Below are 21,500 nucleotides of genomic sequence, written 5' to 3'. Positions count from 1 at the left end.
GGCCAAACTCGGGTATCACTCTTGATTTCTGAGATGAGGTCACTCATTGGTTCTGAAACTCACCATTATGACTAGACTGGATACCCAGTGAACATTAAGATCCTCTTGTATTTACCTCTCCAGTACTGGATTACAATGGGAAATCCCATGCCTAGGTTTTAAATGTAGTTTGGGGGGATGCATCTCTCATCCTTATGCTTGTGTAACAAGCACTCTATGGACTGAGACATCTCCCCAGCTATTATTTCTATCTTCAATGATTATATTATTAGCTGCACATGTCAGATCTCAAGTCATCTGTTCTTATCCCTAAGGACTCATCAAGGAGAACAGAGGCCAGCTCACCCAAGTACATGAATGGAAGGAACACTTTCGCTGTTTCAGAACCTGGGAAAGAAAACCATCCTACTGACTTCAAAGGCATTCCCCATGAGGTTGAGCGTCTGCAGGGTCTCACACTGCGTAAAAGCATAACAAAGCTCCTCATTACTGGCATCAGTTATTTCACAGGCTTCCAACCTATAACAAAAAGGAACAGTTCTATATCAGGGTGAGAAGGAATATACGTGGGAGGTGTCTTAGTTAGATTATGCTCACTCCATAGCCTCTGTGGACAGTCTCTCAAATGCCAAGTGTTCACAACAATAAATTTTCCATTCATTGGCAGATGTGACCACAATAGTTTATTCTTAGTGTCCGTGTCTGTGGTGAACTAATAGTTCCACTAATAATCTGCTGTTCTAGCCCTTGAACATGGGATAAAATTGGCCCTTGCACTAGGTAATACAGTGAAACAAAGGTTGGGAAGTTCTAAGCCTACACCTCAAGTACCTTGAAACCTTTTGATTTGAAACACTGAGATATATTTCTGCTATGAACTAAAATACATACAATCAAAATTCATGTGTTGAAGTTCTAATCCCTAGTGTCCTGTGGGACTGAGTTTTGAGATAGAGTCTTTATAGAGGTAACTAAGTTAAAATGAGAACTATCAGGTGGGATCTAATCTTGTATAACTGTGAAGATACAGGGAGAAGATAACCATTTTCACATCATTGAAAAAGTCTGGAATATACTCCTTGTATTGTTCCTCTAAAGGAACCATCCCTGTTGATGCATAATCTCACTTCTAGCCTCTGAAATTGTGTTTATCAATAAATCCATACTATATGATCCACTCTATTTTTGTCAGGACAGCCAAAGCAATTGTCATATCCCCTAGTCCAAATATGTCAATGAGATATGGTCTCATCACTCCTGTTATCTCCAGTGGACATTCATCCATGCATGCATCCAACTATCTATGCATGCGTCCAGTATCCACATATGTTCCCATCCTAATAAGAGCTATCTATCTATGCAGGCTTCCATCCATGAAGACAAGTGTACATCTATACTTGCAACCATCAATCACCTACCTACCACTGCTAACTGCTATATATTCCCCTTGGAATTTTATTTTTATTTTATGTGCATTGGTCTTTTGCCTACATGTATGTCTGTATGAAGGAAGTGGGTCCCCTGAAAATGTAGTCACAGTTGTGCACTGCCATGTGGGTGTAAGGAATTGAACCTGGTTCCTATGGAAGAGCAGCCAATGTTCTTAACTACTGAGCCATTTCTCCTTCCCCCATGGAGTTTTAATTTACTTTTCTGTACATTAATCACCCCCTTTTTTGCCATCCTCAAAGACACAGCTACAAGCTTGATGACACTCACCGTAGATCCTTTAAGTGGCAGTTAGGATGTTTTATAGCATCACACAGCAGCATCACACCAGTGTCTTTTAGCTTATTGTACGAAACATGTAGGTACTTCAGGTTCTGGTTGTTCTTCAGGACTTCAGCCAGGTCCTGGCAGCCCTTTTCAGTGATTCCACAACAGCTCAAACTTCAAGAGACAAATCACAATACAGTGGTTACTCTCTAGTCTGAAGCGGAAGCATTTCACAAAGCTCAATGATGCCTTAAAAGTGAAGACAGCATTCAGTGATTCAGAAAACACCATCTTCTCAGTGATCCATAGACAACAAAAACTGAGTATACCAGACATACTCAGATATTTAAAATGGTGTATAATATCAACTACACTATACTGTGATGGAAGTTGAAACAGGGGGCTGGAGAGATGGCTCAGAGTTTAAGAGTACACTTTTCCTGAAGACCCAGGTTTGGTTTCCAGAAGCCATGTCATGCAGCTCGCAAGCACTTGTAACTCCAGTGCCAGGGCATCCAATTCCCTCTTGAAGCTTCCTCAGGCACTTGCACCCTCAAACACTCAGACAGACACACACTTTAGGTGAAGCAAAAAAAAGTCATTTCATAAGTTAAAATAATATTATGTTAAATAATACCTTTAAGCAATAATTGAATATAGGTAGCTCATACAAAAATGGACTCTGGCACTATGGGTAACACAAAACATGTATAAGGCAGGGATAGGAGGGACGACTATACAGCTTTCAAGGTTTATACTTCTATCAAGGGAAGAAAGAAGACATGGTATCTCATTCTAGCCAACTTTGGTCAAACCAGCTGAACAAGTAAAGCACAAAAAACAAGAGTCCATTTTCTGTTGGCCAACTATTCCTGAGTATGGGGCCTACCCTAGACCATGGATGATATACTAAGTTTTGTTCCATTGGAGAAAACAAATTTTTGCTCCTTCAACAAATTTTTAAATGCATATTTAATATTTTGAGAATCATCAAGTGGTTTATACTTTTAAACTACTTTTTCTTCTTTCTTTATGGTGCTAGTGAATCATAGATACATTTAATGTTTTCAAAATATATCTGATAGGACATGGTAATGGGCTTTAGAAAGCCACTATCTGAGGAGAAAGCCCACTATACTTGTGTTTTTATTTTGTTCCTTATCTTCTCTTCAGAGAGGAAAAAAATGTTGTGACTCTGAGATTTTACAACAGATTAGGTAACAGTGTTCTCCCAAGTCCCTCACATCTGGATTTGTCACCAAAAGCCATTTAATCCTGGAATACTAATCCACTTGGCATGATCAAAACAACAACCATATTAAATTGCCCCAAAATCTCTCAATTTTATAATTTGAAATCAAGAGTTCTGCCATTTCTCTCCCTGTAACTGTTACATTGCAGTTTATTCTTTCAAAGTAGAATTTTCATACACTCTAATTAATTCACATATGTATTTTAAAGTCCCCTCTTCCATGACTTCCTCTTTCTTTGAACTTGAAATGTCTTCTCCAGGCTGCTGTGCTTAAACACTTGGTCCAAGGATGGAGCCACTGTTTTGGGAAATTGTGGGATTTTTGGAATATTGGGGTCCAACAGGTAGATGTGGGCTACAGAGTGTGGACTTAACTTATCCTAGACCCTGATTTTGGTTCCACACTATGCTTCTTAATCCAGAGATGAGAAGAATTTTTATGCACACTTCTACCACTATGAGCCCACTTTACCATAGTTTTTCTCTTAACAGTAGAGATTAGACCATTCCATAACATGACCTACAATAAACCCTGCATCCCTTAATTTGATTACAAAAAAAAATCACTATTTATATTCTACCACCCACTCCAATCACCACCACCCCTTGTGCTTAAGTCATAATTCCATTTTTTCTCACAGTTCTTTGTGTCTATATTCTGACTGGCTGCACACTACATATCAAAACCATGACACAGAGGTCAAAGTACAGATCTATTCTAAGGAAAGAGTCTTCAGGAATGAGAGGTGAGTGACTCTACCCTGCAAATTCCCAAGATTCCTAAACAGGGCCCCTAAGAACAAGCTCAAAGAAACCTACCATAGTGAATTCAGGACACAGTGTGGGAGAGTCAGAGACCTACAGAGAATCTTCAGTCCTTCATCCTTCAGGTCATTGGAGCTGATGTCTAGATGGCTCAGAGTTTTGTTCTGCATAAGAACGTCAGAAAGGTAGCCCCAGCATTGCTCACTGAGGGAACAGTTGGCCAGCCTGTAGGAGGGAAGGAAGGGCATGTGGAGGGGAAAAAAAAAGTAACATTTCCACAACTTTACACACTATCCAAACACATCTCTGTTTCTTTTGATTCATGTCAGAACAAGTATTGAAACTGGGTAAATTATTCAAAATGCTTATGTTTGGAAGACCTTACCCAAAGCTAACCTAAATCCTTTATATTCACAGTACCTCTAATCACTGTCTCTAATGACACTTTTTAAAGCTAAATGATTATTGTAATATGTAGCCATATCAATGTTATCTTGTGTAATAAACTGCATGAAAAGTATATTTTGAGAAACAACATGTATGTGGTGTAGTCTCAGTTTTGTTGCTGTGATAAAAATCATCCTTACTGGCTCACAACCATCCGTAACGAAATCTGATGTCCTCTTCTGGAGTATCTGAGGACAGCTACAGTGTACTTACATATAATAAATAAATAAATCTTTAATAAAAAAAAAATCATCCTTACAAAATCAATTTTGGGAGAGAAGCTCTAATTTACTTCACTATTCCAGATTGTACTCTCTCGGTGTGTGAAGTCAAGAGGACAGAAACGTCAAACAGCTTGTCACATCATGTCTAGAGTCAAGGGCACAGAGAATCCATACATGCATGCCTATGTTTTCCACTCTTAAATAATCCAGGACCCAAATTAAGGGTAATGGTGCTACCCACCATGGGCTTAGTCTTCACAGACCAATAAGCAGAGTGAAGATAATCCCTCAGTGACATGCTCATTGGCCCACCTGATCTAGACACTCATTCATTGCCTCTTACTTCTCAAGTGATTCTCCATTGTGCCAGGCTGACAGCTAACACTAACCATCATAATATGAAATATATAGGAATTCACAATATGAAATCACTTGTTTTCATCGAAATCTCTAAATCATCTTTCTCTGCTAAGGCCTAAAAGACCTTAATTTTCTTCCATGTTAGACTACCCATTTCTTTTAACCACAATTTACAAGAGAGGCACATTTAGTATGAAATGAGGTCAACAGATTCATAGGCATTTTACTCTGTGAATGTCCCAGTTGAGAGTCCATTCTGCATTCTAAGAACAAGTTATTGATGCAGTGCTATGTGCCTGTTACACAAACTCTAGTCTATTCTACAATCTTTTGAAATTTAGTGCATTTATCCCTTGGTATGTAAAGGTATCAGGGGTATGTGTGGATGTGGGGTCAGAATCCGTGTGGATGTAAAAACTGACAGGTACTCAAGAGCTTTATGTACAGTGGTTCAGTTCAGTATGTGTCCAAATCTGTCCAAACTCTCCCATGTACTAGTTTCAAAATCCTCTGGTCTTCTTATAATATACAATTTAAACACCAAGTAACTTTCCGCCATGTTGACTAAGGAATAACAACTAAGAAAAAACTAAAAGTGTTAAGTTCAAAACAAATTTTAAAAGTTGAATGATTATTTTTCTGTATATGTGTGTTTATGATGTGTGTAGGTATATATCACAGTATACATCTGGAAGTCAGAACAGCTTTGTGGAGTTAGTTCTCTCCTTACACCTTTCCATGGGCTGTTTTGAAGGCTAAACTTGAATTTGAAATCCTTCTATCTCAGCCTCCTTTACAGTTGGAACTACATGAATGTGAAACAAACTATGATGTGTATGTGTATGTATGTATGTATGTGTGTGTGTGTATGTATGTGTATATATATATATATATATGTATATATATATATAATTTTAACTATGTTCATTTGTGACTACTACGTGTGGGTCTGTCCATGTGAGTGAGGGAGCCTGTGATGTTTGTCTGATTCCTCAGACTTAGAGCTATAAGTGTTTGTTAAGTTTGGTATTAGGAAACAGATGGGTCCTTTGGAAGAGCAATGTGTTCTTAACCATTTAACCATCTCTCTGTGGGACAGAAGTGTGTGAGAGGAAGCCTGGTAAGGCTGAGTTAAGGTTTAAAGCACTAGAGACCCAGAAGGGACAGTAGGAAGCCTTGCCTGCTCCTAAAACCAGGCTCCTGTCTTGTAGCTACAGCTCCCTACAGGCCCCCATAGAGAGGTTTGTGGCCATCAGTCAAATAGGGACAGCACCCAAAGCTCTCCCACATGTAGATAAGGTATCCCCAAGCTCTCAGACCAAGCCAATAGGAAGATACCTACTGTCAGACTCTGATCCACCCCAAAACTATATATAAGAATCCTATCCAGGAATAATAAAGGTGGGTGAGAATTACTCTTGTCCTCTGAGAGCTTCTGTCATAAGCACTAGAACAGTGCCGCTCAGGGAAGAGATCTGCTCTCCCGAAAATGCCACCAGAAGTACCCACCCTGCACCCCACCCTGGCTAGTCAGCCTCCCACAAGCTCAGCCTGGCTCAGAAGTGTCAGCAACACATTCTAGTAACAAAAGGCAACTTTCATACTACTTCCATAGTCTCCCCAGGGTGTGCCTCCCACGGCTGCTTACACTAAGTACTCCAGAGTACAGTGTGGGTGGCACAAAGCCTTGCACAGTGAGGATATTCCTTGGTTCAAATTGTTGGATGCCAAATTAAGAACCTTCAATGACTTGCTGCTCATCAGGATGGAGCCAAAGATCTTGCAGTCATCGGGTGAAAGTTTACAGTGTGCTATCCTGTAGGAAAAGGAAAACATCATATTCTTCTCTGACTTCATGGAATTTTCTATTGTTATCCACATGAAGAAGGTTTTGAACCTCTCAGAATGTGACGATGTTCTTTATTAAACAACAAAAACTGATTTATTTTTAACGTGAATGAGTATTTGCCTACATGATTATTTATATATATATATATCAAAATGTATGGCTGGTACCTAGACAGACAATAAGGGGGTATTATATCCCCCTAGAACTAGATTGTAAGCTGTGGTGTAGAGTGTGAATGTTTCTCTGCATGAAGAGCAAGGACTCTTAACCCATCCAACCATCTTTCCTGCTGAGTTTTAAAATTACATTTATTTATTGGTGTGTGTATGCGTGTGACTCCATTAAGATACCAGATGTAACATACACTATCTCAGTAAATTGTGATATGCTGCTTAAGCTTGCTGAAATTGAACTCTGAGAATAAGGAGGTCTTTTCTGTCCTAGACGCCAGTATGTTTATTGCAAATATCCTCTAACACTCTTTGTACAGGGATAGGCTGGCCTGTCTGGATCTGTAATAAGGAATGGAGATAAACATCACACAGCACAGCCCAAGAGTAAAACCACTGTGTTCCTGAGAATGGCTGGATGATAAGCCAGTACCAACCCAAGTTACTACTGTTTATGTCACAACATGACCATGGCATACATCATGAAAGAGAAGGAAGGAAGGAACTCATGGGTGGAGAGAATGCTCTACTCTACCTGGAACTCTCAATGGGAAACTCCAGCAAGGATATGTCATGAACTCCCTCCCCAGTTATTTCTGCTAGATGATTCAAAGCACCTTGCTTACTCATGCTATTTGCAGATATTATCTAGATACTACCTATCTGCTGTTCTTCCTTCTTTTACTTAGGGCCCAAAATGTATACCTTGTTCCTCATCTCAGATCAGGAGATCAGGATTTCCTCTGACTGCTTCAGAGAGGTTTCCTGAATCAATTTGTGCGGGATGTGTGCAGTCTCTAATATGATCTCTCCTTTCGTTTTCTTTCTCACTGGGCTATCATAGACTCTTCAGGTGATGTTTTAGATCTGAGGATAATTTGCTAGATATTTGTGGCTACTTTCTGCTACTTACTTCTTATTTTTTTGTCTTTCTTTCTGTACAGCACAATAAACTTAATCATTGAAAAACAAAAGGATAGTTATCATAGACCCATACAGAATAAAAGTGTACATACCAAGAACTATAGTCCTCCATATTCATTCCCACCCCCTTTCTGTCAGTAGCCACAAAACAAGTACCACTATCCTTCCCTCTAATACTACAACCCTGTCTATCATTGAATTGTATATGTGAAGCACATGACACCCTTTTGAATCAAGTTCGTGCCACCAACAATATCTGAGATCCATCTAGCCAATAGCCATGGATTTCTCAACCAGCCTATAGTCAGTCAGAATTTCAACTTTTCAGGGGTATGAACACCTGGTATGAATGATTTAGGAAGCAGCCATCTTTCAGCAAATGGAGTCATGTAACCATAGACCTTACACTTACCAGTGAGAATTCTGAGTTCTAAGGTAAGTTAGATGCCATAAAATCCGAACTGAAGCCATGGTTTCCGAAGTGGATGTACCCATCTAGAAATTAACTTTCACTTTCCATAAACAGTTCAATTTAAGTAAAATTTAAATTAGACTTACTTGTTTTCATTTCATGTGGGAGTTTTTTGCCTGCATGTGTCTGTTACCACATATAAAACTCGTACCTGTAGATATCAGAAGGTATAACTTCCTCTGGGACTAGAGTTACAGACAGTTGGGGCTTAGGATTGAACTGTGGTCCTCTGGGAGAGCAACAAATTGTCCTAACAATCCAGTGTTTTAAATTATTATCAATTGCATTCATGTATGTCTTTACATTGTGTGTGCATGTTCAGGTATATATGCTATAGCATGCAAAACACAATGTGCTGAATGTGGAACCAAAGAGAACAACTTGTGGAAGTTGGTTCTTTCCTTTCTCCACGTGGGTCTTGGGATAGAACTCAGGTAGTGGAGTTGGCAGAAAGTGCCTTAATCCACTGATCCATCTCATTGACCAGCTGGGATTGGTTCCTAAAGTGAGGAAGTCTGTACATGAACAGTAGAAAAATAGGACACAAGGACACAAATTAAAAACTGTTGTCCTGTGATGGTTTTAATGTCAACTTGATACAATCTAAAATCACAAAGAAAGGGAGTCTCAGTGACTAGTTCTTAACTGAATAAGTCAGTGCTGCCCACTGTGAAAGGCACCATTCCTCAGGAAACAGGGCCGTGACCTATATATGAATGGGGAAAGTCAGTTGAGCACTAGCATGTGTGCATCAATACACTGCTCTTTGCTCTTGGTAGTAGTGCATGTGATGGGGCTGTTTCCATTGTTTTTGCTCCCCTGACTTCCCACAGCAATAGCCTATAAGCTGAAATTTTGAATCCAGTAAATGACCTATGTGTTTCTATTATTGCTTAGTTCAGAGCACTTTTGTCATAGCAAGATGGATCAAAATTAAGATGTCTCCTTTGAGGGGAGTCAGTAAGCTAGGAAAACACAAGGACTTACATAAGTTTTTCTATGTTGCACTCTGCCTGGTTCAAGACATCACACAAAAGTTTCACCTCATTGTGGGACAGAAATGAGCAGCTGAGGTCCAAGTATTGCAAACTGGAGTTCTGAATCAACTCAAAGAGCACGTGGTTATCACCAAAGGACACATTATTTGCCCTGCAGAACAAGAAAAGTTATCCATCAGCCGGGCATGGTGGCGCACGCCTTTAATCCCAGCACTCGGGAGGCAGAGGCAGGCGGATTTCTGAGTTCGAGGCCAGCCTGGTCTACAAAGTGAGTGCCAGGACAGCCAGGGCTATACAGAGAAACCCTGTCTCGAAAAACCTAAAAAAAAAAAAAAAAAAAAAAAAGAAAAAGAAAAGTTATCCATCAATTTCCATCCAGCTCGAGCTCTTGTCTTTGGCAAGATCCTCTATCCCATACTGAACACATAGCTCTAATTTTGTAGCCCAGTACCAGCTCGCTGGTTCTCAAGCTGGGTAATTTTTCTCTTCCACGTAGAACTCTGAGAAACATACTGAGGCAAGGTTGGCCATCACATGAGGAAGCTACTGGCATTTAGAAAGCAGAGCCCTGCTCATGCTTTCATCATCATAAACTTCATGGGACATACCTCAATGAAGAATGGTCAGCAATAGACATTAGAAGTGTAAAGACAGAAAGATTCCACTTTAGACTATATCAGCCTTCATCTATGCAGTTAGCTGAGAGATGTTGGGAAGGCTAGTCTGTTAATTCATTGATATGACTAAATCAAAGTCTACTTTTAACTTACACAAGTTTGTTAAGGGTGAAGCTGGGGTACTTCAGAGATTCATACAAGACTCGAATGGCTGGCTCATTGAAATTAGTGTCTTTTATTCGGAGTTCCTGGATGTCTTTACTCCTTACAAACACAGAGCACATATTATTCCAACAGATAAGTAGCTCGTCCCTGTTACAGAGGAGAAAGGAATATATTGCATTGTTAGAAAGTTAATTCAAGGGGATGGAGGGATGGCTTAGTGATTAAGACCTTTTACTCTTTTTGAAGAAGACCCAAGGCCAGTTTCCAGCACTAACGTGGTGGTTCACAAACATCTGTAACACCAATTTCCGGGTTATTTGACACCTCTTCCATCCACCATGGGTACTGTATGCACATCATGTACATGTACACATGTAGGCAAAAACATTCATACCCACAAAATATTAATAAACAGATGATAATACCTGCCAGAGCTTTCAAATTCTACTGTTTTACAAAAAGTTAAGTCCAGACATTCACAGCACATAAATGTAGAAAACTGACTCCCATACTGAGTAAGGGTAGCGACCTAAGGTCATTTCATATTTGCAGTTCTTAGTTAGACACATGTCAAGGTCTGTGGGATTCTAGATGTTATAGTTTGAATGTAGAGATGCAGTTAATGTCTACTTGGAAAAGGACAGAGGGTTCTGAGAATCCTATGCATTGGGGACCATGCTTGTCTGGAGCTTTCACCTACCCTCCCTACTTCCACAACAGCATAAGATAACCCAGCTGAAAAATTCCTGCCTTACAGATAACCTTGGTAGTTTTAGAATGAAAAACAAAGAGGCAGGGTTCTGGAGCTACTGTGTCAAAACCTAGAGCAAAGATCTCCCAGCTCAAGCTTCAGGTGCCACTACTTACTCAGTATGTATCTTGGATAATATATGTGACTTCTCTGTCTACTTTCCTCAACTCTAGCACGATAATCAAATTTGCCTTGTAACATTTCTTACTGTGTGTGTGCTACTCATGTGTGTGCAGGTCAAAGGAGAACTTGCAGGAATCACTTTTCCTTCCTTGCGGTCTAAGTAATTGAACTTAGGTCATCAGTCTTGAGGTCATGCGCCTTTTAGTTGCTAAGCCATCTTGGCAGTTCGCCTTACATGTTTCTGAACAGGAGTCAATTTAGAACATATTTTTGTGTGCATATAGTTGTGAGTGCATGTGCATATGTGTGCTTGTATGTGCTCGCATATGGAAACCATGTATCTTGCTTCCTTAGTGCTGCGATTATAGTACATGGTGGTAGGCATAGCTGTTTATTTGTTTTTAATGTGGATTCCAGGGATGAAACTGAACTTCTCATACTTCTGCAGCAACTAAGCTATCACCATATTCCCCATAACACTTGACCTTTATAAATTAGTTTGCAGTTAGGGGATCAAGAAAGAGCCTGAGTATTATGTTTGTATCTCAGAAGGGCAGAAAGCACACATGACATAAACCATTACACGCTATCCTCACAGTATGGTGGGTTAATATCATTGCTGTCTTGATAATAAGGCCACTATAACTAAGAAAAGGAAAGTCTCAAGGATAAATTCCAGGGTTCCTAAACTTAACTTATTCTAATGATGCAGAAAGATCAAAAGGTTAAGTCAGCCTTGATTAAGAATGAATAGAAGGCTAAACCATGTCTCTAGACATGAGCTGGGGCTGTAGTTTCTAGTAAAGTGTGAGCCTAGTACATATGATGCCCTAGATTCTATTCTCAGAATTGAAAAAAAAACTGTCAAGAGATCATAAATTATTATACACATGCACTTCTGTTGTTCAAAATTTTTTGAGACAGGATGTCACTCTTTAAACCAGACTAACCCGAAACCCACTTTTTCTGTAGCCCAGACTAGTTTAAAATTCTCAGAAAACCTCTTGCTTCAGATTCCTGAGTGCTATGATTACAAGCATGAGAAGCTCCCACCTGGCTCAGTTTGATTCCTTAGATACACTTATGTATTTTAGGCCTGCCCTGTACTTGGTATATAAAAAAAAAGATGACCCTGAATTTCAGATTTGCCTCCATTAGCTACATGTACCACTTCACTCTGGTTTTATATGATACTAGGGAACAAATCCAGGATGTGTGCATTATAGCAAGCAGTACTCTGTGAACTGAGCTACTTTCAGGGTCCTTGTCTATATGAACTGGTATATCACTGCTAATCAATAAATATGCAGAACTAATACTAATAAAAAATAGCTAGGCAAGAAAGCATATGCCTTTAATCCCTGTACTTTGGAGACAGGCAGATGGATATTTGAATTCCAAGCTTGCCACAACAACATAATGAGATCCTGTCTCAAAACAATTAACAAAAATAAATAGTAATAAGATCAAATAACATGTCTTTAAAAGAGTCAGTCTGGGGCTCAAGATGGCATCTATCAGACTGGAGACAGTTTGGTGGTTAATTTAAGAGTGATATTAAGAATTTGGATCCTAGAACCCACATCTGGCATTTAACTATAGCTCCAGGGGTTCTGATGACTTATCCTGGCCACTGAGGCCATCTCCACATGTATGCATACTAACCTGCAGCCACAAACCCATAAAATAAAAATGAGTCTTAAAAAAATAGAAACTGTTGTCAAAAAGGTGAATTTCTTGTTTTTCCTTTAAAAGTTCTATTTTGTTTTTAAATTTTTTAAACCATTTAATTGAAATAGAATTACATCACTTTCCCCCTTATATCCTTATTCTGTACTTCCAACATATATATATATGTGTGTGTGTGTGTGTGTGTGTGTGTGTGTGTACATGCATACAGAATACAGACATATATCTACCCCCACACACACAAACAGCCTGTTGAGTCTGTTTTTGTTGTTTGTGTGGAAGTAGATTCTAGGCTGACCACTCAAATTGGACAACCTGTATGGGTGAGTTTTGAATCTGTCTATATAAAGCATAAATACACAGGGACAGAATTGGAAAATTAGACTGAAAAAAAAAGATAGTTAATGGACTTACATATAACTCTGGTCTCCTTCATTCAGGACATTTTCAGTTGAAAAGGATAGTTTCTTCAGTGTAGAACAGTGTTTCAAGCAATAAGCAGCAACAATAAAATCAGAATAATTCTTAGCCACAAAGTTAATCTGTTGCATACAATTCATTGCTTTTACTAGGAAGGCTTCATCTTCCATCTCAAACAGACAGGAAAACAATTTCATGCCATCTATTTGTTCTTGAAGCTCTGCATTGCCACTTAAGGTTTTCAGGCACTGATATAACTTATGGTGTATGTTCTTGGACAACCGGTGGCCAAAAAATTCCCCTAGCTTTTCTTGTTCTGATTTCTGTAAAAGACCAAAGATGAAACAGCCCAAAAAAATCCACTGTGTTTTTACTTTCTTTAAAAACATAAACAAAACTGTCTCTATATTTTTAACGTCCTGGCTAGGGTGGTCCACATGCCTCTTCAGCATATAAAAGATGGCAGCACAGACCTCCTGAACAGATGGGTGGAGGAATATGAAAGAATTCTCAAATTCTCTGATCTTTCCAAGCATTCCAATGTCCAAAAGTGTGGGGATGTCAGAGTCAAAGATCCCATTTCTCCTGAGAGCCTCCTTGCCAAACACAAATGTGTCAGTCCACATGCCCTCAGCAGCTAGAGAACATAAGCCCTGCAGCTGGTCTTGACTTTTCTTACTTGGATACTGGGCACTTTGGGGAATGAACAAATTAAAGATGTGAGTGGTATATAGGGAGGTGGTACGTCGGCAGAGGGAGACTGGGTCTCCTCCCTTCTCTATCTCCTCTTTTAGACAAGTAGCCACCATCCAGCAGAGCAGAGGGGCCTGACATATAGTGAACAGCTGCTTGTTTTCTCTCACCAAACTGAAGGCCTCCTGGGCTCTCTTCCTATCTTGGAACAATTTGTGGAAATATATCTTTATACTTTTCTCATCGAATGCAGTTGCTGTTTTCACATCTGTGCACTGAATCCTGTCCTCCATTTTCTCAAAAGTCTCTGGGGTAGTGGAGAGGAGGAAAGAGGATTCAGGGAGCATCTTCCTCGTGAGCAAACTGCTCAGCAGTGTACTCACTGGCTGCTTCTCCATGCAGTTATCACACAGCTCTGATTCCTGTTTGGTTAAATCCCATTCCATCCCTTCCAAGCTGTCAATGATAAATAAGAGTTTCTCGGGTTGGGATAGGATCTCCTCTATAGGAGCTGAGGGGCTGGGCCACTCTCTGGAGATGAGTTCAGCAAGACTGGCTGTCTCCAACTGCTTCACATCTTGACAGCAGAAGTAGAAAACGTAAGAGAATTTGTTTTGAAACACCAGGCCTTTTGACCAGGCCAGCATTAAATTTTTCAACATCAGTGTCTTGCCAACTCCAGCCATGCCTTTCAGGAACACCATGTGTGGCTTCCCTTCAGTTCCCTTTGAGATGAGAAGGTTCTCAAAAGTGTCATAGTCATTTTGAATGAAAGTCTCTTTAATGAAATCTTGAATACGGACGTTAAATTTTTTGGGGCAATCATGGGTCAGTTTTTTCTTCAAATGATCTCGATATAACGTTGGGTTTCCTGAGTCAGTGAATCCAAGTGGGGAAGAATCTAGAACATATCAAAGTTAAATATTCACCTATATATTGTCTGATTTCAATAGATTAATTCTCAAAATGTACCCTGAATTTTTTTATTTTTAATTATGTGATAGTGGGTGCCTATGGAAGTCAGAAGTGTTAAATACACCTAGAACAATTGTGTGTATGTGTATATACAAAATATAGATGCAAGAAAAGTCAAAAGAAGTCAACGGGTTGATTTTGTTACTAAAGAGAAAGAGTAGAAAATGGAATAATGAAGAGCCTAAGAATAATTAGAAACAAAATTCAGCCTAAAGCACAGAGAAAGAAAAAAAAAAGAAATATACACAAGACATTATATTAAGATCTAACACATGAGGATCAAGAGATGGCTCAGTGGTGCAAAGCACCCAGAAGACCTGGGTTTAGTTCCAAGCATCCCCATGGTAGCATCCACCTCTGTAGGTCCAGTACCAGAAGATATGAGGTCTTCTTCTGGCCTCAAGGGCATGCGGCACATACATGTATGATGGTATGCTCAAATACACATAATATAGCTTCTAACTGTTCTCATATATTTGATCATGGATTAAAGATTTAATTTGTGCAACTAGAATCCCAGAAGAAGGTGTCATAGAAAGAACAGCACAGTGACAATCTTGAAACAAATACAGACTGAAGAGTAAAGAATATTTTCTAACCACAAATCTAAGATTATCAATGAATCCCAAGCAGAATAAGCTTAGGAAAAAATGAAACAAGAAAATGTACATCTAGGCTTATCATAGTATGACAGTGGAATGTCAAAGACAAAGAAGTAAATTAAACCTTAAAGCATTCATGGTATCTTATACCAGGATAAATAAAAGTGTGACTTTAAAGATCATAGTGTTTATGAATAGTGGCTTTTTTTTTTGGTTTTTTTTTTTTTTTTCAAAAATGGTTTCTCTGTATCGCCTGGCTGTCCTGGAACTCACTCTGTAGACCAGGCTAGCCTCGAACTCAGAAGTCCGCCTGTCTCTGCCTCCCAAGTGCTGGGATTAAAGGCATGCGCCACCATGCCTAGCTGAAAAGCCGCTTTTCTGTTATAAGCTTTTGCTTGTTAAAGCAACAACAAAAACATAGCTGTTTCAAATGCATACATGATATGTATGTGGGAGAATAAGTGGGGGAGGAGTACAATATACATGCATGTGGAAACCAGAGTTTCACATTGGGTGTCTTCTTCAGCTGCTCTCTGCTTTTAAAAAGTGAGTTATTATTTTTTTAAATTTTGGTGAATAGGCACTTTTGTCTACATGCATGTACATATACCAGATGTGTCTACTACCCTCAAAGGGTAAAAGGCGGCATTGGATACCCTGAAACTGTAGTTACAGATTGCTTTGGACTACAATGTGTAGGTTCTGGAAACTGAACACAGGTTCTCTATAAGAGCAAGTGTTCTTAACCACTGAACAATCTTTCCTGCACCCCCTCCCCATCTAATTTTTTAAAACAATTTTTTTCAGCTAACTTAGAACATAACATGCCAAACTGACTGGCCAGGTTCCTACCATGCCTTTCTTTTATGTGTTTGTTTGCTGAGACACAAAGTCAGATTATTGTTTACATAGCAAGTACCTTGCAAACTGAGCCATCTTCCTAGACCCCATAAATATGATTTATTGCCAGTGTTTTCTGTTGATGCTAGCCTAAACCCACAGTGCTACCATTTCACCCTAAAGTTAATTCTTCCATTTAGATTTGAAGGGAATATTATTAATGTCTTGGGCAAAAGTTTAGCCATCTAGGTTAGGGCATGATACACTCATACATTGAATACAAAGCCTAGATCTACCATGTCTACATGAAGCTGCCTCTTTCTTCAAGGAGAATAATGTGCCATGACACCTGCTGGCCCTATGGTAGATGGGCAAGAAAAAGGAGTTATCAAAACTACGACACAAATCTCACTCTCGTAAAGCAGCTTTGACCGACTCACCAGCAATCGCTCCTGTTGCCCTCTCAGTGAGATCTTTCCTATTGATCTTCTGGAGGATTTTGAAGGTCATATCCCAGGCTTGACTCTCCCCACATTTCAGAAGTAAGTTGGCAAGATCTTCCCGAGATGCTTTCTTCACTTTGGTTGAAGATACCTGTTTCAGTTTCAATTCCAGAATCTCCTGTATGAGAAAGTCCTTAAACTTCATGAATTCCTTCTTATTTAGTTCTCTCAAATACCATAGAAGGCCAAAATCTGAAATGAAAGATGCCATCTTGTCTTCAGGAAGATAGACACAGGATCTGTGGGAAAATCAAGCAAACAGCTGAGTTACAAAAAAGGGGGGGGAGGTGCAAATGGCTAAGTAGGTGGTAGAGCTGAGCTGAAGTGTCTGCTTCACACGTGTAAGGACACAAGCTGGGACCTCAGCAATCTTGTAAGAGGTAGGGTATGCTACCACACAACCTTCAGCCTCCAATATGTGCTGCCTCCAAGTTGTGCTGGGGCAATGATGATGCAAAACTTGTGAAAGTGGCCAACCAGTGACTGGTTCAACTTGAGGCCCTCAGCATGAGTGGGAACCCATGTCTTCCACTGTGTTGATGACCAGGAGTCAGAGGCTGGTCATCACAGACATCAAGGATAGACCCAAACACAACTAGAAAAACAAAAAATACAAACAAATAATAACCAAAAAAAAAAAAAAAAAAAAACAGAAAAGGGAAAAAATTAAGAAGGAAAAAAAAGAAAGAAGAAAAGAAAAAAGGTCGATGAAATGATCCCTAAAGATTTTTCTGCTATTTTTATAGATTGCTGTGTGTCCCAGTCGTCTTCAGAGGCATCATACAGCAACTGAGAGGGGCAGATGAAGAGACCACAGCCAAACAATATGTCAAGCCAGGGTAACCCCACAAGAGAGGGGAGGAAGGAGTGTAGAAGCCAGAAGGGTCAAGGACACCAGGAGAACACATTTCACAGAATCAACTAAGCAGGGGACACAGAGGCCTCATAGAGACTGAGGGGACAACCATGGACCCTGCATGGAATTTTCACTGGTTCCTCTGCTTATATGTTATGGTTGTGTAGTTTTGGGTTCTTGTGGGATCCCAAATAGTGGGAGCAGGGCCTGTTTCTGACTCTTGTTCAAACTTGGGAAGATTTTTCCTCCTAGGGAGTTGCTTCATCCAGCCTGGATAGGAGGGTTGGTGCACAGTCTTATTGCAATTTGATATTCTGCTTTCAGTTGCTACCTCTGTGAAGCTTGCTCGCTCGCTCTCTCTCTCTCTCTCTCTCTCTCTCTCGCTCTCCCTCTCCGTCTCTCTTCCTCTCTTCTACTCTCTCCCTCTCTCCCCCTCTCTCTCCCTTTCTCTCTCTTTCTCCCTTCATTTATTAATTTTGAAGGACAAGGAGGGAGAAGTGGATAGAGGAGAGAGGGGAAGTGTGTGTGTTGGGAGGGACTTAGAGGAAGGTAGATAGGAGAAACTGAGGTCAAGATATATATAAAGAAACAAAAAGAGCAGGGTGTGATGGCACAGCCCTGGAATCCTAGCACTAGGGAAGGAGATTGCTGGGGCCTCAGACCACCTTGCCTAGCCAAATTTGATGAGTTCCTGGTTTACTGAGAAACTGTCTCCAAAATTAGGTAAAGAGTAACCAAGGAAGAAACCTGATTTCAATATCTGGCTTCCACAGAGACACCCCATTCCCTATCTCAATACATACATTTGGTCACTAACTTATCACACAATACACTGTTCACTGTGGGTATTAAATAAGGGGAGGGAGTTTTTCAGTATGGCCTCATTTTAACTCTCATCCCACTGAAAAGAATAATTAAAATAAAGAAGTGGTTCTCAATGGTCTCAAAAATAAAACCATTTAATACAATTTCTCATATTTTGGTGACCTCCAACCATAATGTTACTTTCACAGTTTTTTCATAACTGAAATTTTGCTACTTTATGAATACAAATATAAATATCTGTGTATTCCTATGATCTTAGCTGACCCCTGTGAAATAGTCATTGACCCCCAGTTGAAGACCACTGCAATAACACTTGGAAAACAAAAAAGTGAGATGTACTACTCTAAAGAATGGAGCTGTTGTGATGGCTCAGCAGTTACCAACATTTGCTTCCTTTGCAAAAGACTCAGGTTTGATTTCTAGTACCTATACTGTGGGGCTCACAGCTGTCACTAACTTTAGCTCCAGGGGATCTGACACCCTCTTATGGTCTCTGCAGGCATATAGTGAACCTACATACTCTCAGGCACAGGCAAACATATAAATAAATGTTGAAAGGATTACTGATACTTGCAACTCAGTGATAACACATGCAATGCTAATACAGAACAATATGATGCTATTATGATAACAGTATTATGGTGCATGATACTCTTCTGGCATAATTTACAGCTGTAATATAATCATGTAATTGGGTCCAATGGCATGACCTGGGAGCCTAGCTATATCTGATGCTGAAGGCAGGAGGATTAAAATTTCAGTGCTAGCCAGGCAGTGGTGGCGCATGCCTTGAATTCCAGCACTTGGAAGCAGAGGCAGGTGGATTTCTGAGTTCGAGGCCAGCCTGATCTACAGCATGAATTCCAGGACAGCCAGGGCTATACAGAGAAACCCTGTCTCAAAAAACAAAAATAAATAAATAAAATTTCAATGCTGTCTACAAACATAGTGAGGTCAAGGCAAGCCCAGAAAACTTAGTGAAACCAGGTCTCAAAGTGGGGCAAGAGAGATTGCCCAGTGGTTAGGAGCGCTGGCTGCACTTCCAAAGAACCTGGCTTCATCTCCTAGCATCCACATGGTGGCTTGCAATGATGGTGGGGTTCAGCTCAAGGGTTAAGAGTACCTGCTGATCTTGCAGAAAACCGAAGTTTAGTTACCAGCACTCATATCAGATGGCTCACAACCACCTGTAACTCCAGCTCAAGGGCATGTGATACATTATTCTGGCCTATCTGGACACCAGGGATATATGTTACTCATGGACAAAACACTCATACACAAGATAAATGAATAAATAAATATGATATGATTTTTGAAGTATATAAAAACAAAATGTAAAAAAGAGTGCTGATTTCTGGATCAGTGGCAGAGTGCTTGTGTAGTGTGTGCACATCACTAGATTCAGTCTTCAGTACTGCAAAAAACAAAATCAGATATGACAAAATCATCCAAAGGAAGGCTTAACACAATTATGATGTCCAAGAACACAGAAAGGAGGACTCTCACCAGATATCAGATGTAGAAATAATAGAATCATCCAGAAAATATGAAAATCTTACTCTAGCACATCTACAATCTAAAGGAAATAGACTTATCTGTAAGAAGTGGGAATGTACATAAAGGGCTGTCCTTTCAACAAATGGTACTAGAACAACAGTCTTTGTGCAAAATAAAATGAACTGGCTCCTGCAGAATGACACCTGAGGTTGTCTTCTGGTCCCCACATACACCTGTGTACACACATGCATTCACACTCACGAAAAGATGCTAAACATTATTCATCATTAATATGAAAATGAAAACAGAGGGATATCCTCATATACCCATGGGAATGACCAAGGGACTGTGGATGTGGCTCAAGCAGGCAGCTCTGGTTCTGTTCTAGTATCAAATGCAAATGAATGAATGAAGTAATATAAAACCTACTGTTGGTTGGACATAGGAATTCATATGCAAGTGAATACACAATGGAAAACTGAGCAAGGCTCTAGTGCCAGAGACACTTGTAGGCATGTGTTAATCCTTATGTACATACAATAGACAAATACAATGAATCTACTAAAAATTACAAGTATACAATGCCTACTTTACTGAGATACAACTTCAACATAAATTGAGAAATCACGTGCATGTGAATAAATGAGTAGGGAGGAAAGGAGGAGGGAGGGAGGGAAGGAGGAGGAAAGGAAGAGGGAGGAAAGGAGGAGGGAGGAAAGGAGGAGGTAGAAACGTACAAATCCAATTTGGCTTCACATCTGGCTTGTTCTGAAATTTATTACTTTGTTGAAGCCACAAATATCCTGGTTTTGTCTTGGGCTGGGGAGGGAGAGAGGTGGGTCTGAAAAGAATTCTCCATGCAGCTGCCAGTATGGTGTGAGGCTGTGTTCTTATCATTAGTGACAACACAACTGGATCAGACACTGTAGGAAGAGTGAAACTGTTAGAACCCAGACCAGACTTCTGCTCAGGCCACCATACCTGCAGCAGCCCCTCTTTTCTCATGGTCATTGTAAGAAATAAATTGTGATCCATTTTCAGTGTGCTCTGATCAAAGAATTAAAGACTGAAAACAGGAGACCCTAGGCCCCCTTTTCCTCTAACAGGTGGCTGGCAGTTTGCAATGTTATGGGCAGTCTTCCTTGTGAATGAAGCTAAGGCTTTGCTTTCTGAAATAATCTGATGGGGGAATTTGGGGAAGAATTTAAATACAGGAAGGAGAACTGTAAAAAGCTGTGTCTGGGACATAATCAACGGTCTAGCATGGATGGAAAAGGTGGTGATAAGGCCCCTCTCCTAACTGAGGAACTAATGGCACTTGATAGCTGCTGAGAACAATTCTTTAATGAGGAGGGCACACTCCTGGTAGTTGCCAGTGTTCAAATGAGTTATTATAAGCTGTGCATGTATATTAACTCGACTATACTTAGCTTGAAATCTCCTAATGAATTTATATACACTAAGGGAAAAAACAACAAAGATGGAAACCAAAATAATAATAAGTGAAATAGAATAAGTGATGGAGGATGAGAAAGGAGAGGAGGGAGAGAGGGAGAGAGGGGGGCTGACTGAGACTCAAAGTCAGGGAGATTCTTTGAGAACCCCAACAGGTGTAATTTTTAAAAAGTAAAATAAGGCAGGCAGTGGTGACACACAACTTTGATCCAAGTACTCTGGAGTCAGAGGCAAGAGGAGGTGGTTCTCTGAGTTTGAGGTCAGCCTTGTCTGCAAAGTAAGACCCAGAACAGCCAGGGCTATACAGAGTTC

General features: G+C 40.0%; 1 protein-coding gene across 2 annotated transcripts; it reads right to left on the bottom strand.

The window, feature by feature from the left end:
• Nucleotides 1–380: 380 nt before the first annotated feature.
• LOC110308309 (NACHT, LRR and PYD domains-containing protein 4F) lies at nt 381–16,766 on the bottom strand. Of its 2 annotated transcripts, XM_021180765.2 has the most exons (8): nt 16,493–16,766; nt 12,937–14,506; nt 9,948–10,106; nt 9,167–9,328; nt 6,413–6,580; nt 3,788–3,958; nt 1,720–1,890; nt 381–519 (listed from the first exon to the last, which is right to left on the bottom strand). In XM_021180765.2, exons 1-8 carry the CDS (start codon nt 16,764–16,766, stop codon nt 381–383), a joined length of 2,814 nt encoding a protein of 937 aa, XP_021036424.2. The 2 variants fall into 2 exon arrangements, with proteins under 2 accessions (XP_021036424.2, XP_021036425.2); XM_021180766.2 differs by lacking the exons at nt 381–519; nt 1,720–1,890; nt 3,788–3,958; nt 6,413–6,580 and having other exon boundaries at nt 9,163–9,328; nt 12,937–14,545.
• Nucleotides 16,767–21,500: the final 4,734 nt, after the last annotated feature.

Source organism: Mus caroli, unplaced genomic scaffold (assembly GCF_978045245.1).
Source record: "Mus caroli unplaced genomic scaffold, Mus_caroli_1 scaffold_15, whole genome shotgun sequence".
NCBI classification, from domain to species: domain Eukaryota; kingdom Metazoa; phylum Chordata; class Mammalia; order Rodentia; family Muridae; genus Mus; species Mus caroli.
This window is presented reverse-complemented; position numbering and strand designations above follow the sequence as displayed.

Excerpts from the sequence above, each read along its gene's own strand:
- LOC110308309 (XM_021180765.2), bottom strand. The coding sequence starts at position 16,766 with ATGGCATCTTTCATTTCAGATTTTGGCCTTCTATGGTATTTGAGAGAA. Across the intron at positions 10,107-12,936 it reads GAAGGAGACCAGAGTTATAT|GGACGAGCTACTTATCTGTT; the intron begins GTAAGTCCATTA and ends CCTCTGTAACAG. Across the intron at positions 6,581-9,166 it reads TGCAACATAGAAAAACTTAT|GATAGCACACTGTAAACTTT; the intron begins GTAAGTCCTTGT and ends CTTTTCCTACAG.